We start from the raw sequence: 17,587 nt of genomic DNA, 5'->3' as shown, positions 1-17,587 counted from the left end.
ATTTCATAACAAAACAGTATACAATTAAAAGAGAAGATAAGTGTTTAGACAGATTTAATTAAAAAAATACATATATTGTAATTATTTAAACTGTTTAAAACTTAATTAAATGCGACACCAATCTTTGACTTTTATCTATATAGTATAATATAATATAATGACATGTAATAGTGAAATGATTGCTCATGTGTTTTATCATAAGAGATTGGTTATAATTATACACGTTTGTAATTCTTAATATGTTTACGAGTTGAAAGATTTTTATTTTCTTTCGTAAAATAAGCACTTGTCAAGAAGTCTTTTTTTAACAATATCAACTAATGAAGTTCATTAGAAAACATCCCAACCGTCTTTTTAACGAGGGTTCATGTGTGTTAAATCTAATTTTATCGAGTACAAATTCAAGAAAATGGAGATGGGGAGGACATGAGACTAACAAAATGTCGAGACGAAAAATGAAACTGGTTTAAAATAAGTTTTCTTTTATATATAAAATTTAAGAATATTTAATAAAATTAACCATAAATGTAAACTAAGAGAGTTGTTCATTTGGTATATCTCTAGTGTTTATGGTATCAACTCTAATATCAGATTTAAGTTCAAGGTGAGTAAACAAGTACAAGAAAAATAAGCTAAGAAAGCTAGTCAAGAATACCAAATCTATTTCACGACAATAAAGGGCAAAAAACACCAACAAAACCCTGTTATCTAACTTCTTTTAAACCGCTTTAAAAATTCGGAAAATCTTATATTATAAAAAGAAAAACAAAACCTTGTTCAACAATTAGTCACTCGTTCATCTTGCATTCTGCCTGATCTTGATCATTCTTTTGAGCGTTGCTAACCAGAAGCTGCACTCGTCCCAGTCACTAGTCGTAAGATCAACCTGTAAAAACGGTCACACAGTTTCAACCTATTTGAACCGTTTCCTTTATAGTTAATGTTTTTACTATTTTACACGGCCGCCCCAGAGGGTGTGCGATCCGGACAGTCGGCCAAGGCCCGTAATAATAGGAGGCCACTTTTTATATAGATTAAAAATATGAACCTTATAAAATATGATTGGATCTTTGATCATCTTATAATTATTGGGCCCAAAACTTTTTTTCATCCGAAATCCATTTAATCAAGTTAAAGTTATTGGGCCCAATCTAAAAATCAAATAAAAAATAAAATAAATAGCGGCCAACAGTTATGCTATTCGTCGTTTAAAAAATTAGCTTATATATTTCGTTACTCGTCATGGCCTACGAGCCTTTTAATTTCGGCTCAGCCGAGGTATTTAAATCCTCTTGAGACGGCCTTGCGTATTTTACCTGTTACACCAAAAGACTTTTTTAAGTACAATTGGATTTGTTCACAATAACCCCCATACTACTCAACAATTACATTTTAGGTCCCTCTATTATTTGTTTGAACCATTTCCTAATTAGACTTGTTCACAATCCCCAGTACTACTCAACAATTATACGGAGTATATAAGGTCCTCCATTATATGTTATGAAACAAAACGATACCTGGATTTTGAGAGCTGCAGGGAAGTCACCCTGGTCCAAAGCTTGACAGAGCTGAATAAGCTTTTCAGAAGCGTTTATGGAGATGTCGTTATTGTTTAGTTTAGCAAATAAAGCACCTATTTTCTTTGAATTGTCATCAATTTCCCGTTTCTTAGCTGGAACCGCGCGTGAACCTCCCAGGGCTTCTGACGTCTCGTTGAAGAGTCTAGTCAGCGTTCCAATAACCGGTTTTTGCTGAGCTGGTACACAATACAATACAAAGTTCATTTGCTATATCAAACCATGGTGTGTGTGTGTGTGCGCGCGCTTTATATTATTCCAAATGAAAACCACGTTAGGGATTAGGGGAGTTCATTATTTGAGTTCAAACCGACTAAAGTCTTAACCCAAGAACAAAACCGAACCTAATTACATATTTGGTTTTCGGTTGAAATCAAATTGGGTTTTTGGTCCGAATAAACTGTATCAGAAAATGGTCATTTAAGTTTTGTGATTAGCCCAATCAAATTACAACTTTAGCACAATCTTATTTAACCCAGCCCAATCCAATAACAAATAATGGTAAATTTTTAAAACAGATTAAAAATAAAAAGGTCAATTATTTGGTTTATGACTTATGTGGTCAAAAACTGAAAATTGATCGAGTTAGGTTTTTAATTTTATTTTGACCTTCCTGAATTCAATTCTAGTTCAGTTTCGAACTTTCTGAACTCTGTTTCAGCTCGGTTTTTGGTTTCGACCAAAAAAAAACTTCAAACTTAAACCGAACAGAAACAGTTTAAAACTAAACCGAATTGCATAATCGGTTCAGTCAAAACTGATGACAAGTTCTTGGTTTCCAGTTCTAATTTCAGTTGAAACCATATTGGGTTTTTACGGTTCAGTTTTAAAAATCTGAATTCGCTTCGAGCCATATAAACCGAATATCAAACAAACAATGGTTATCTAGCCCAAACACAATCTAATAACAATATAAAAAATAAATGTATTCGGTTGAAACCAAAATGAATTTAAATTCAATTTTTGGCTCAGTTTTGAACTTCCTGAATTTAGTTTGGTCTGGTTTTCAGTTTCGACATAAAAAATTCAAACCGATGAACACCCGTATCAGGAATGAGAAAATGATATACCAGGGACATTTGACACGTCAGCAGTCTGCACTGTTGGCGGAGGAGACTCAGTAACGGGGTTGGGTTGTTGGATTTGACCACCTGATGCAGTTCCTCGCATTACTGCATTATTACTATTGACGGGCATAAAACCTCTTACAGGAGGTGCAGGCGCCACATTAGCTGGTAACTTTGGGCCTGTAACATTCGCCATTAGGCCAGGCCCGGGTGGTCCACCTTGATAGTTGGAATTACCATTCAACTGAGTCTGGTAAAAGATAGACAGTCAGAATCATGCAAAATGGATCAATTTGGGCTATGTTTTATCACAAACAGGTCAAAAAATAAATACACATACAGGATTTAAGTGAGAACCCAAAGTGTTGACTTGCTGGTATTGGTCAACGTTTCTCAGTGCTGGTGGTGTCACGGGAACAAAGGGTCTTGTAGCTGTTTGAGTTGTAACCGGAGGTTGATTAAAGCCCAACTACAAGAATGCAGAATAGATGTTAATTCGAGAGAGAACATCATCAGAATTTCACAATTTACGTACAGTTGGACCAGGAACTGCAGGTGATGGAACAAACATGCTCCTTTGTGGCTGTTGATGATGGTTGTTGTAAGATGGAACAGATTGTTGTTGATAGTTTTCCTGGAAAAAAAAAGGAACCAATCAACAAAACATACTTTCAATTAAATTCGAATGTAAATAAATAGTGAACCCTAGTGAAATCAGAAAATTTATGCTATTTATCTTGTTAATGGCTTAAATAAATTGCATACAGTTGGACCAGGAACTGCAGGTGATGGAACAAACATGCTCCGTTGTGGCAGTTGATGATGGTTATTGTAAGACGGAACAGATTGTTGTTGTTGATAGTTTTCCTGGAAAAAAAATACAAACCCATCTATAAAACATAATTTCAATTAAATCCGAATGTAAATAAATAATAAACCCTAGTGGAATCATCAAATTCATGCTATTTATTTTATTAATAGCTTGAATACATTACGTACAGTTGGACCGGGAACTGCAGGGGATGGAACAAACATGCCTCGTTGTGGCTGTTGATGATGGTTATCGTAAGACGGAACAGATTGCTGCTGATAGGTTTCCTAGAAAAAAAAAGAACCCATCAATATAACATAATTTCAATTAAATCCGACAGTTTGGTTTTATGTATTGTGAAAAACCGATTTTTCGGTTCAGTTTTGCCATCTAAAAGAAAAACAAACCAGAAAAACCGACTTTAAAGAATTTATTAGAAATTAATAAATGGTGTAGCCCAAAAATTTTAGGTGCAGATGTGTAAAAATCAATAGCCATTGCCAAAACCAAAAATCAGAAGTTTCGGTTTTTGGTTCAGTTTGAGCACAAAAACGACCACGCACACCTCTACACCATCTTATCAAGAACTTCCAGAACTAATGATATGATTGGCTAATCTATAATAATCCCCTTATAGTGAAGGTTTCAGGCTCCATCTACAGCAGTGGGAAGTTATAACAAGATAAGAACATAAAATACCTGATAATAATTTTGATGGGGCTCCACAACTGAATTCATATGTTGGTACACATCTGTATGTGTTTGAGAATAACCATAATCTGCAGACACGGTTGCGGTTTTCTCTATAAAAAAAGAAAAGAAAAGGAGAACATTATTATATGTTGTTGCATGGTAAAGTCTTACTAAACGTTCAGAAATAAAACTCTTAAAAATTGTGAAGATCCATATTTTAATAATCGTTGACATGGCGCATACCCAGTTCAGATGAGAGGGCAATCCGGTCTTTTAAGATGGAAAGTTCAAGAGACAGACCATCGGTTCCTATTAACTTCAAATATTCCATCGCGGTTGATAAACGCCCTTGGCTTGCTAATATTTCAGCATACTTTTCAACAAGTTTGCATAAAGAAGCACTGAATTTGTTTTGGCCAGTTGCTAAAGCAAGTACCATTGTTTTCTCCATTAATTCCTTAACACAAATAATAAATAGTTAGTAATGCACCAAAAAGAAAGGGCGATTTTACATACCCCTCAATAGGCCTCTGTAAACGAACCGAACGCAGGAAGTTGTTTATGTTCGTTTATTGACTAAACGGACAAACATGACCACCATTTTTTGTTCATTTAAACTCAATGAACGAACATGAGCACATGTCATGTTCGTTCATTCTTGTCAGTGCATGCTTGTTTATGTTCATTGATGTTCATCAGTTTACGTTTGTTTAAGTTCGTTCGCTTATATATTCATTAAGATCCATTACAACTAGTCTAGTTTTATAAAATTAAAAATCACCAATTGTAATGTAGTTTAGTTGGTAATTTTTAGCCAAACAGATTGATGTTCTCGTTAACTTTTCAAATGTTGTTCGCTCAATTATGTTCACTCATCTATGCTCGTTCTTTTGTGTTCTTTTAAGTTCATGGACCGTTTGTTTATATTGTTAACAAACGAACGAACACAGATATGTTCCTTTTCTTAACGAACAAACACAAACAAAAAAACTCCATTCATTAAATGCTCCTGTTCGATCGTTTGTTCGAATAATGCTTCTTTCATGTTCATTCAGTTCGTTTACAGGCCTACCCCTCAAATTTCGCATAAATATTTAATATCAAATGTGTTAGGAACAAAGCGGCGCGCGGAAGCGAAACAGCACACACATGCACAACGATAAACACACATAAACGAAAATATAAACGACACAAGAATTTAACGTGGTTCGGTCCCCGCGAGGGGACCTACGTCCACGGGCTGCAACTAGGTTTTCTTATTAGCTCAGAACCAAGATTACAATTACATGATGGGATATATATAATAAACAAGATTAGGGTTAAACATAATTAGGAGCCAAAACCGGGCCTTCTAATAAAACCGGCCCAAAGGCCTTCATAACCCAACAATCTCCCACTTGAAGGCCTTGCGATAAATTCCAGCCTGCCATCCAAGTAAATATAACAATCTCATTCATCCAGTAACTCTAGTAATCTTCAGTAATAGAAATCAACCAAGCCTCCAGTTCCAAGAACAAGCTAAAACTTCAACAAAAGAAGTTCTCCAAGCCTCCAGTTCTCTAGGAACAAACTAAGATTTCTACCAATCCACACCAGTTGCAGCGCCCCTTCCCATCAGTTACCTGAAAGGCCCATTGAAGCTCCCGAGAGCTCCAATCCGGTCATCACAGACCCAGCCATGACAAAACCCGCCAATGGCTCATCCTCAATCTTAACCGGCCCTCACTTACTCACACTACCGGCTCCAAAGACTTCCAGAGGATAATCACTCTCCAAAAATCAGCAGACTATACCAGGAGAGATTTTCACATTCGGATTTCCCAGTCTTCCGAACTCAACGTCCCTTTGGAAACAAACCTAGAACACACCGCGTGCTCCCACTGTTACCAAAACCCCGAACATGTTCAGACCTCCGAATACGCTCAAGCTAACATCACTGTGGCTCCAGGCTTCATGTCTGCAAACTGAAACCCCTTAGCTCTACCCGATTCAGCGAGCCAAGACCTTATAACTCGGAAGTTGGTTCACTTCTTCCGACGATACAGAGACCGTATCTTCCAAAAGTCTTTAACTAAAAGATTCAACAAATGCTTCATTGAAGTGAGTAACAAGAAATAAAGCAAACTAGAATCTTGAACCCAAGAGTCTTCACCGCCTTCACTGAGTCTCAATGCATCAACCCCAGATACATTCTCAAAAGCAGAATTCCAAACCTTTCGACATCGACTCTTAAAATGTCTCACCTCTACGCAACCTACCAAGTCGACTATGCCCAGCTCCCACTGTTCCTGTTATCCCAACCCATGCCACACCAACACTCCATGAGATGAACCCCACTCGTACTATCCCGGCAAATAACTTTACCCAACACGAGATTATGAACCTCTCAAATGGTGTACCACTGATCACCACCAAACAAGATATAACTTCACAATTCCAAACGAACAAGAAGTAATAATCACAGTTTCGAACCAGCTAACAGGCAAACAGTTATAACAACAGTAGAACTTTCATGAAATCAAGCGGTACCAAGGGTTCTATGACCGTACACACGATCAGTTAACTCAAACCCTAACCGAAAGATCATCCAAACGAGCAATAGTTAACATGACTTGCCACTAACCTCATTTTTTTTTTTCACTTATGCCGTCACCAGCACACCCGCTGGTTCCATTTTCTCCAAGTTTATCCATCACCAGTACTCAGACTAATCTCTTGCAAACAAATCTGAACCCGAACCTAAATGGTCTTCACAAAACCCGGTTCCCTGAAGCCGAGCAACCTCCAAAGAAAAACCCTAAAACCCGAAACACCCGACCCGGTGCTTCACCTGCAACGCCTGAGTGAAACCTGCAACTCCAAGAAGTCCAAAACAGGAATTCTAATTGCAAAATCACCCGGAAAACCGTCCCAAACAGCCCTGAAAAACAGCCCCGAACAGCCCTGTTAACCAGAAAAACGAAGATCTCTGACAATACTGTTCACCGCCGGAATCACTGTTCACGGCCGGAAACACTGTTCATGCCGGATACTGTTCACCGCGGCACTGTAGCGGCGGCACTGTAGCAGCCCTTCTCAAACCAGCCTCTTCTACCTTTTTTTTTTTTTTCGATCGATACCCGTGCAAAACCGTGTGTAAACAACGAGCCAAAGCTCTGATGCCACTTGTTAGGAACAAAGCGGCGCGCGGAAGCGAAACAGCACACACATGCACAACGATAAACACACATAAACGAAAATATAAACGACACAAGAATTTAACGTGGTTCGGTCCCCGCGAGGGGACCTACGTCCACGGGCTGCAACTAGGTTTTCTTATTAGCTCAGAACCAAGATTACAATTACATGATGGGATATATATAATAAACAAGATTAGGGTTAAACATAATTAGGAGCCAAAACCGGGCCTTCTAATAAAACCGGCCCAAAGGCCTTCATAACCCAACAAAATGCACCCATTCAAATTACTTAAAGTTTCATATCTACCCATATCCCATTTCATTAAATATAATTTACGGTGTGACAATTGTACCCTCTTCTTTCTCCTTACACTCCAATTATCATATCTTGATGAAGGTTTAAGGAAGGGTATAAACGTCATAAATTCGAAAATGGGTATAATTGGTATCATGATTTTTTTGTCAGGTAATATGGTGTTATACCATTTTTTGAGGGGTATATTAGATTTTCCCCAAAAATAAAGATTACATGTTTGTTTGACTTTGACTTTAACTTTGTTTACATACCTGAAGTAGGTCAACATAGGATTTCCCCTCATGGTCAACTGTAACCTTCTTTGACCAGATTTCTACAACTTTATCAATATTCCCAGAACATATGTAACAAAGAGCAGCTGCTAATAAATTACCAGCAGTTACAAGTCTAGAAGCGAGATTATCACATAGTACAGTCCATTCATCACCCTGTGCAAACTGTCATTAAATCCCAAAATAGTTATCAGTAATTGATTTTTAATACACATGTAAGTGCAATTTGACATGAAAATTATAAAAATATTTTTTTATAATTTACGCGACTTACAGTGCAGAGGAGAGCAAGAGTCTCTTTCCAAGATTTCAGGGGCCTGGTATTCACTAAACTAACAAGGTCACTATTTACCATTGCAGCAACAATCTGTGAGTCAGGAAATCATAAAAATAAAAACTGAAAAAACAACATTAAGATAAACGAGTAAATGTTAATACCATAAAAACCAATATACTTTCTTACTTTTCATGAAAAAGTTGCTCAGATATAATTTTGATATTAAGGATTTAATATCCCTCAACTTGTAAAAAATACGCAAAAAAAAACAAACTACTTTTTGTATTCCCTAACGTGTTTAAGATGTACATAAATTTGAAAAGGAAATAAAATAATACTAGTTAACTCCTAAGTTGGTTTTTATAGGCCTGTAAACGAACAGAAAGAGGCATGTTTGTGTTCGTTCATTTAACTTTAACCATCAAACAAACGAATACAAAACAATAAATGGACTTTCTTGTTTGTGTTCGTTCGTTAAGAAAATGAACATGCTCGTCTTGGATTGTGTTCGCTCGATAATATTCTAAGCCAACGATTAACGAAAATAAATGCACATAAACAAACACAAACGAACATGACCAACGTGAGTTAAAAGTCAGCGTGAACATCCATATTTAATACAAAACACCATCATCATTACATCAAACATTTCAAAATTAAACAAATATATCTAAACAAGTTTTAAATATCAAAATCAAATAGATTATAAGTTAAATTTAGTAATACATAAATTTGAATGAATACTTAAACGAATGAACAAATATACAAACGAGCATAAAAGAACAACGTAAATAAACAAACATAAACGAAGGTTCGTGAACGTACATGAACAAACGGTTCATTTATAGGCCTAGTTTTTTATGGTATTAACCCTAAAACAAAACAAAACAAGAGGGAAGAAAAACATACCTTCAAGTAAGGAGAAGTACTAGTTTTGAGATAATGATCCCGTGTGGTCACCCACAGGGAATCACCACCAACTTGTGCAATAACTAATGCATCCGCCATCTTATTAGCAGCTATGCACTGTGCAGTCGCTTCCTTATAATCCCCAACAACTAACGCGCGTTGAATCGCATCATCAAACGCATTATCAACAATTTCATCTTCTAGATCATTTTCTTTCGTATTCAAATTTTCAACAACTGGAACCGACTCTTCAATAGCAAAAGTAATATTGGAAGTTGACACAGGTGTGACTGCTTGAGGACTCGGTAAACTGTTAAAGAAATCTTCCCCATTATCAGATGTTAGATGGTTGTTGAGTGTCGGTTTTGCCTCCATAACTTTACTTTCACTAACTTTGTCAAAGTTTAAAGAATTTATCTCCTCAGTGAGATTGTCTAGTATTGAAACATTGTTTTGTTCTTCTGCAGGTAAACTGAAACCGAGGTGGTGCAAAAGTTTTGTTCGTGCAGTTACGTCATCTTCAAACATAACCTTCAAGAGTCCCCATGTTTCTTTGTCATCTTCAGATCTGTTTCAAATAACACAAAATTTGCAGGTTTGAGTTTAGTCTAAACAAGATTTGGTCGATTCTGCAAACACGTTGAGCTAAATGAACTGTATTCGTGCCGAATCCAACGGATTTACAGGTTGACCCATTTCAGATAATACGAAATTCGCAGGTTTGGATTCAGTCTAAACGAGTTCGGGTCAAGTTTAGCTAAACGGGCCGTGTTCGTGTAGAAGCTGGCGAGTTCACGGGCCGATCAATTTAACCCGTTTCATATAACATGAAATTTGCAGATTTGGGTTGTCTAAAATCTAAATGGATTCGTGTTAGTTTCAGGTCAAACCACCAAACACGTTTAACCAAACGGGCCGTGTTTGTGTCGAACCCAGAGGATTCACAGGCTGACTCCTTTAACCCATCATTATAATTTTTTCTAAAATGTGTTTATGTAATAGCTTAAACTATTTGGGTGTTTTTATGCCAAAATTTTGTGGCTTGAATATAAATTGGCATACTTAAAACTTAATTGCTTCAAAAGTAAAAACAATACGTATATTAAGACTGTTTAAGATACAATTCGCATAAAGAAAAAACAAAAAAAAAATTCTTTTTTCGGGTAAAACATATCTTGTTTGTGCAAACCAGTGAATACACGTTCCGTGTTCAGGTTCATGTGTGCGACATGATTTTCTGGTTGGTATCATGTTCGAGTAAAAATTTCAGGTTCATATTGAGTTCGACCCACCAACCTGCAAATGCGACCCATTAATCGCCCTGGTTGCGGTGCACGCATATAATGTATATATGTGGGCCCTCGGGTGGGCAAAAGTGAAACTGCACTAACTTTGACATGATTTTACTAATTTCGTGAAAATAACGTCAAAAGTGGCGGAAGGTTAATCAGGCATCATGTGGTGGCGTTGATGGCCGAAAGACAAAGGTAAAAGCACCAATCGGCGGGTGTCCCAATGGTTGAGTGTTATGTGCCTTATGTCCAAGGCTTGATGCAAAACTACTGAGCCGGGGTTTCACCAGAAGCAGCCTCTCTATTCCTAAAGGGTAGAGGTAAGGCTGTCTACATCTTACCCTCCTCAAAACCTACCATAGCTTTGCTATTGGTGGGATATATTGATTACGATGACGATGACGACGACGATGATGAGTTCTAGGAACATTCATCGGTTCGAATATCGGTTTATTTGATTCAATTTATTAAATTCTTAAAAGATTTCGTCCCTAACCGAAACCAAACCAAATTATAAATGTGTCTCACCCAACCGATTTATTCAGTCCAGTTATCCGAATAAGCAAGATTTGTGGACCTGAAAACCAAATTCACAATCCGGTTCGGTTGTTTCCAGTTACGAATATGAGTCGGTTTTCAGGATTTTTCGGTTTTTTAGCACCCCTAGTGGTAGTGATTAACGAGGTGAACGATTAAATTAAGTTAGCTTAAAATGAATGAACTAGAGGTGATTAACGAGAAATCGAGAATATACATACTTGGATTCTTGAGTTTTTTGGTCACACAGAAGTCTCAATAAAGATCGGTCACCACTACATATTGCAGCTTCAAATTCAGATGAATTACTTGCTATATTATGTTCATTGACCAAATCATGCACATTAACCTGAAACATTATTAAAATGAATTACAAAAATATAAATATATACAAGAAGCCAATAGAATTACCTCTGAAGCCCCATTAGTTGTGTGAAAACAAACAAGTTTGCCACCAAAACCAAAACAAACTCCACCTTTGCGTTGATACCATTTTGGTGCTTTTAAAGGTGCTACACATAAACCAATAATAGCAATAATTATTATAATAGCAATAGTTATTATATAATAACGATAATGATAATAAAAGTGTTACCTGAGCCAAAGTGACCCTCACTGACACCATATCGAGCACAAGCCTATACAAAATAATAAAAACCCATAACGTTAAACAACAATGGTGCAACATTACGGCGTTATTAAGAGCAATATATCGAACCTCAATGTTATAAATACCAATTTTTCCATCAAATGAAGATGCTGATATAACCCCAGGTAATTTTGGATACCAGTGGACATCAAAATTCCAATTGGTGCCAGCTGGCAGTTCAGATACAATCTGCAAAGTTGAAATAATACCAACAGTTTAGACCTCAGAAAACCACAATATAAGGCCTAAAGAACCGAACCTTCATGAACCATTCAACAGCAAGTTCGTTTATTTCAAAACATAGGAAAATTGACACTTCTTGTTAATTCATTTACAGTTCCTTAGTTTACACTCATTAATATATTCATTTAAATTACTTTGGGCCAATATAACTTAGTCTAGTTTTAATATGTTTTTAGGCCCAACACATTGTTTTTCACATTACTTAGTTTTAACTGGTTTTAACTCAGTTGTATTCGTTCGTCTATGTTCACTCATTTATGTTTATGAACCGTTCATTTATAATATCAATGAACAAAGATGCACGAACCAATTTTCTTAGCGAACTGCGAACCCTTATTCGTCTAATTTTCCGTATTCGATCATTTGTTCGGTTGAAGTTAAACGAACCAATCAGTTATGAAACTGGAAAAGGATCTACACACCTCAGCGGAATTGGTGTCCCAGCATATAGTGCGGTTATCTTTCGCACATGTCAACAAATAGGTGCTATCATGAGGACACCATTCCATGGCAACAACACCTGGCATACGAAAAAGGGGCTTTAAAAATTGTGTATTTTATAAACAGTTGCAAGTATAAACATGCTGAAAGATAAATGATAACCAGTATACCTTTAGTATGGCCTGATAACTCTCGCAATGGTGTCATTGTGTTTCGCATATCCCATATCTGCATGCCAAAAATGAAAGTAACTAACCAACAAAAAACTGTCATTCATTTACAAATAAACAAAGGGATAATGACAATGATAAATTACCCTTAAAGAGGGTGAATTGTCATCATCAGAAGCAACAATAAGTTGAGTGGCAAAATCAGGATGCCATTGCAAAACCGAGCATCTTCTTTGAACTGAATATGAGAAACTTTAAATCATAAAATCAAGCAAAGTTAGTTACACATTCATGACTTTATTTTTGCAAATTCATCATGCCAACTTAAGTTACCTTATAATTGGCTTTTGCTTTCTAAGATCCCAAACCCCTGAAACCGCAAACAAAGAAAACCATATAACCATAAACATAAATAAATTGGAATAGTTTAAAAATAATCTGGTGATTTTGGCCCGTACAAGTTGCTCCATGAAAAGAAGTAGATGCTAAAATAGGCTGGACCTTCTTATTCCACGATAAAAATGAAATTTCACCATGCGTCGAAGATTCACTGCCCTGCAGAAACAGGATTACTGAATGTCAACAATAAACGGAGGATGGACATGAACTAAAGTAAAACAACCAACTTTGTGATAAGTTACTGAACCAGCATGCAAATGCATATAACTCTGATTTAAATAAATTATTGAACTGGCACAGTAAATAAACACATAAGCACTCTTGAATTTGGTGCTCTGCTCATAGCACAATGCAGTATGTTGCATACATGTTCACACATTGAAATTTGTGTCTTTCGATCATTATAAAAGTTATAAACATGCGACTTCAATGCTAACTCGTAACTGCAAAGTGCAAATAATCATATCTTCATAATATACTCTTCCGTGTGTCTTAAAGTGCAAAAAGCATATTCAAGATTATCCAAAACAAAGATAAAACATGGCAGAAGTTTTGTGGTCCATACATAATGACGCCGTGGGTCAACAACAATCCTTTATTGCAAATTCAATTAACACAGAACACAAGGTCGAGGTACAGGGATGACCGCAAATCGACCGTTTTAATTATAATTAGGGTTTATTATCACTAATTTATTATTAGGGTCTATTTGTCTTTAGCCCTGTCTAGGTTTCTGATTTGTTTCTTATATTGAGGATTCCCCCTCTATTGTACTCACAGTTATCATATAACTTAATCAAGTATCTTTTACAGACCACATCTAATATCCAACATATTTCAACTATCTATGACTATGATCGATTCATGACGCAAGTGTAGATCAACCACACCAATGTTAAACAAATATCAAAGCTCCAAAAGTTTAAGAACCAAGATCAACACTAGACAGATTTTTCATAGAACAGTATCATCCATTCAAATCAACATCACGGACACGCACACACTCAAATGCATTCAAGAAAGATTATAAATAAAGGGTACTTGAAGTATGTTGCTTAAAACCCTAAAGCTGTTTCATACAAACATAAATATTTTATAAATTCACTTAAAAACTTCTGTAAAACAGCTCATGTTTTTTTAATAAAATGAGTTTTAAGCGTTAAATGGGCACTCAATTACACATGAACATATATACCATTATATGTAGCTATTAAAGACGTGAAGACACCAATTCAACAGAGCAGGGTATCAAATTCACAATCCACGTGTTGGGTAAGTCATATCATCATAAACACATGTTATATAAAGCATCAGTCTATGAAAACAAGTAAACAACTATAGATAGTAATCATGAACCATTCTTCAAAGAATGAGTTGAATTGGACAAATATAAATTGTATATGGGTTCATTTGAGTCATCTCAAATCAGTCAACAGGTGGGGTTTGGGGATACTTCAATTAGTCAATGTGTCAAAATGGATAAGATACTTAAATTAGACGTGTCAAAACGGATTACTATCATAACACTTGTTAACTTAAAAGGGGTTAGCAACATCCATAACCATTGTTTGCCTTCACCACCTACTCGTTGTCCATCGTCCCAATGCCGTTGCCATCGCCGCCGCACTGCCTTTGCCGCCGTCAACACCACCGCCGACCCGTCACTGTAACACCGCCACCTCCACCACTACTCCACTGCCACCGCCGCGCTTCCATTGTCCACCAACTCCTCCACCTCCAATACCGCCTCGTAGTCGTCCCCCCACCACCAGCACAAGCCACTATGAGAAAATGTAGTTGATGAACCTATTATGGTACTCTGTTTTCTAAAACTACTCATTTCAACCCAACTCCATTTTGGCCCAACCCGTTTTGACCTGAACCAAATTGATGTTTATTAAAATGACCTGTTTTGCCTAAACTCATTTTGCTCAGAACCCATATCTACCTAAACTCATTCTGACCCGAACCCGCCCAACCAGCCCAATTTGCTAGACCTAATAACAGCCATATGCAGTTACCCTTCATCTCTCAAGATGATATATAAAGCAGTTCACTAAGCAGTGACTGACATGCATCCTTTGAGTGCCTTTCAAAGCATGTATTATAGCTTTAGTCATTTAGTGTGAGGATCAGGTTAGCCGCTCATAAGTAAATAGTAACTTTCTTGTGATCTAGTTTAGACTATATGGTCAAAATATATTTTATTGGTGAACAGTTCAAAAAGAACAAATCATAGATCTATTCGGTTACATATCAAGATATTACTAAGGAATCGCCATATGAAATGCAAGTCAAATTTTAGCCACGCAAACGTAGTAAACAACGGTTACCTTGAGAGGAGGAAAATGTGTCGCCTCTGTTGGTTTAGTCAAATCCCATATACAAATTTCACCTTCTTCAGCACCTGATGCAAGATGGTTTGGTGAAAGGGTACAAAAATCCAATCCTCGGACCTAGAAAAACAAATATTATTGCAAAATGAAAACAGCACTCTAAATTAAATTGCATGAATACAAGAACAATTTGCAGATGTAAAAAATTGAAACTCACAGGTCCTTTATGTCTTGATAATTGTTGAACAAAAGCACTTTCACCTTCTTTAGAACTAACACCAATCAAAAGAATTACAATAAGTCTTCCATTAATATAAGAACATAATATAGATGATCTAAAGATTTTAATTCACTCAAATAGAACACTGTCAACTGTCTATTAATATCAAAAATTCACAAATTGTACAGGTTTCCATATAAAATGTGTCATAATATGCTAAATATTGTTCATAGTTCATACAGCTATCTGGAAGTGAAATAGCTTGAGCTACAAGTAACCAAAAATAAGAACATGTTATGAATGATCTAAAGTTCTTAATTCTGACCAAGTTTCCTTAAATGAAAGAGGTTTCCATAAAAAAACGTGTCATGACATTAGGCTGTGTGTTGTGGAGCGTTATAGGGGTGCCATCCTTGCCACATAGGCAGAGTGACGCCATGAACACCACCCCACCTAAAACAAATGTCGGTGCCAAAGTGGCGTGATGGTGCAAGGCAGTAACACAATAACGCCCAAATGTCTGCACCTCAACTTTGGTTCAAGTGTTCACGGAATTAATTGTGTGAACCAATAAAAAAAATCCACCACACTCCCCTTTACCACTTTCTTTTTTTATTATTCTTATATAGGGTTTGGTTTTGCTAGGACACAAAACATGCCGGAATAGACGGATTTGCGAACACGTGGCTGGATTTTATTGGCATTTGGCTCATAAACTCGTAGGCGTGGATATCAATTTGGCCGAGCCAACGAGTTTTGCTAGGGATGAAAAGGGAATCTTCAAAAAAGAAAAAAGAGGGACGTTTTGGTATACTCTCGGGCATTTTGGGAATTTTCCCTTCACTTACTATTCTAATGGGGTAGTGGCTAGTTAACCCACAACGCTAAATTAATAGAGCGACTAGCTACTGTCTCGCCGCTTTAACTAGCATTTGCTAATTAAACCACAACAAACACACCGCCTTACAAATATTATTATTATACAGTTTCATGAAACTGAAGTAGCTTGAGCTACAAGTAACCAACCAAATCATTCAACATTTTTCAAATCAGCTATAACAAATTACGTAATTAAGCAACTAACAGCACCATACCTCATGAGAACCCTAGGGTTCCAAACACCGATATTCCCATCCACAAGTCCACCAGCAACTAAACCAAGGGAAAACTCGTCCGAACCAATACTCTTCCCCCAAGCCAACCGATTAAACGGCTCGGAATTAGGTATGGCACCAGAGAACACTAACTCACGATCATCCGAGTCAAAATCGAGCTTAAACAGTTCGAGATTAGCAGACGAACTGAACGACAAGTCCACCGCTCCGGCCATAGTTCCGGCGGCAAAGAACGGCGCGTCGGGAGCAAATGCCACCAGTGCGGATCGGTCTACGTACTTTTTGCACGCGGATGAAGTCATTTTGGATTGGATTGGTGATGAATTGGAAGATAATTTGGGGTTTTAGGGTTAGGGTTTTGATTTTGTGTGATTTGGGGATTTGGAGACCCGATTGCGGTGTGATCGGATCGGCGTCGTAGGCGTCTCTGTTGTTTCTGACTGACTTTCTTCGGTAGGTCATGGTGGCCGTTTATAACAGTAGCGGTAGTACGTCATGCTACCCAATTACCACTTGCCACGTGTTATTATTATGAAAACATGGTGCTAAATATTCTCGTTTATATGAATTAGATGTGTGTAAACTTGTTTAAAACTCAAAACCGGTTTAAATTGAAGCATGTTCGTTTTGATCAACAAAAGTTAAATAGGTTTATGATCGGTTATGGTTCGGTTTTTGCCCTGTTTTGGTTAACCGGATTTGGTGGAGAAAGTTACAAACCAGTTTTGAACCTGAGGTTTCAATCGGTTCCAAACCGGTTTCTACATAATCGGTTTCAAACCAGTTTGGTTTCGGTTCAATTTTTGGGTCGGGTCGGTTAACCTTTATATTTGCCCACCTCTAATATGAATTGGATTTATTGGAATTTTTTTAAGAGATATTGGTTTTTAATGCTCCCAACTTTTACCCGTTAGTCTATATCACTCCCAACTTTTGATTTGTGTCACATCACTCCCAGCTTTTGATTTGTTTCACATCACTTTCAACTTTCACACTATATGTTTTTGTCACTCCCTCACTAACAGACCACTAACATCATTATTGGTGGTGGTGATTCTGACGTGGCTTTTTTTAATTGAGTTGG

General features: G+C 36.9%; 1 protein-coding gene across 1 annotated transcript; it reads right to left on the bottom strand.

The window, feature by feature from the left end:
- Positions 1–720: 720 nt before the first annotated feature.
- On the bottom strand, positions 721–17,070 carry LOC143615658 (protein transport protein SEC31 homolog B-like). Its single transcript, XM_077088733.1, has 24 exons — positions 16,483–17,070; positions 15,386–15,440; positions 15,166–15,288; positions 12,892–12,988; positions 12,767–12,803; positions 12,580–12,685; positions 12,434–12,491; positions 12,245–12,342; positions 11,649–11,768; positions 11,526–11,568; positions 11,342–11,442; positions 11,152–11,279; positions 9,102–9,669; positions 8,190–8,282; positions 7,895–8,080; positions 4,392–4,605; positions 4,155–4,258; positions 3,644–3,742; positions 3,410–3,511; positions 3,180–3,278; positions 2,985–3,113; positions 2,648–2,894; positions 1,518–1,756; positions 721–886 (listed from the first exon to the last, which is right to left on the bottom strand). Exons 1-24 carry the CDS (start codon positions 16,803–16,805, stop codon positions 797–799), a joined length of 3,459 nt encoding a protein of 1,152 aa, XP_076944848.1. The 5' UTR covers positions 16,806–17,070; the 3' UTR covers positions 721–796.
- Between the last annotated feature and the right edge of the window lie 517 nt (positions 17,071–17,587).

The sequence above is a fragment of the Bidens hawaiensis genome, unplaced genomic scaffold (assembly GCF_021521415.1).
Source record: "Bidens hawaiensis isolate Kalapana, Puna unplaced genomic scaffold, B.hawaiensis_p1.1 tig00043714_1, whole genome shotgun sequence".
Classification (NCBI taxonomy): Eukaryota; Viridiplantae; Streptophyta; class Magnoliopsida; order Asterales; family Asteraceae; genus Bidens; species Bidens hawaiensis.
This window is presented reverse-complemented; position numbering and strand designations above follow the sequence as displayed.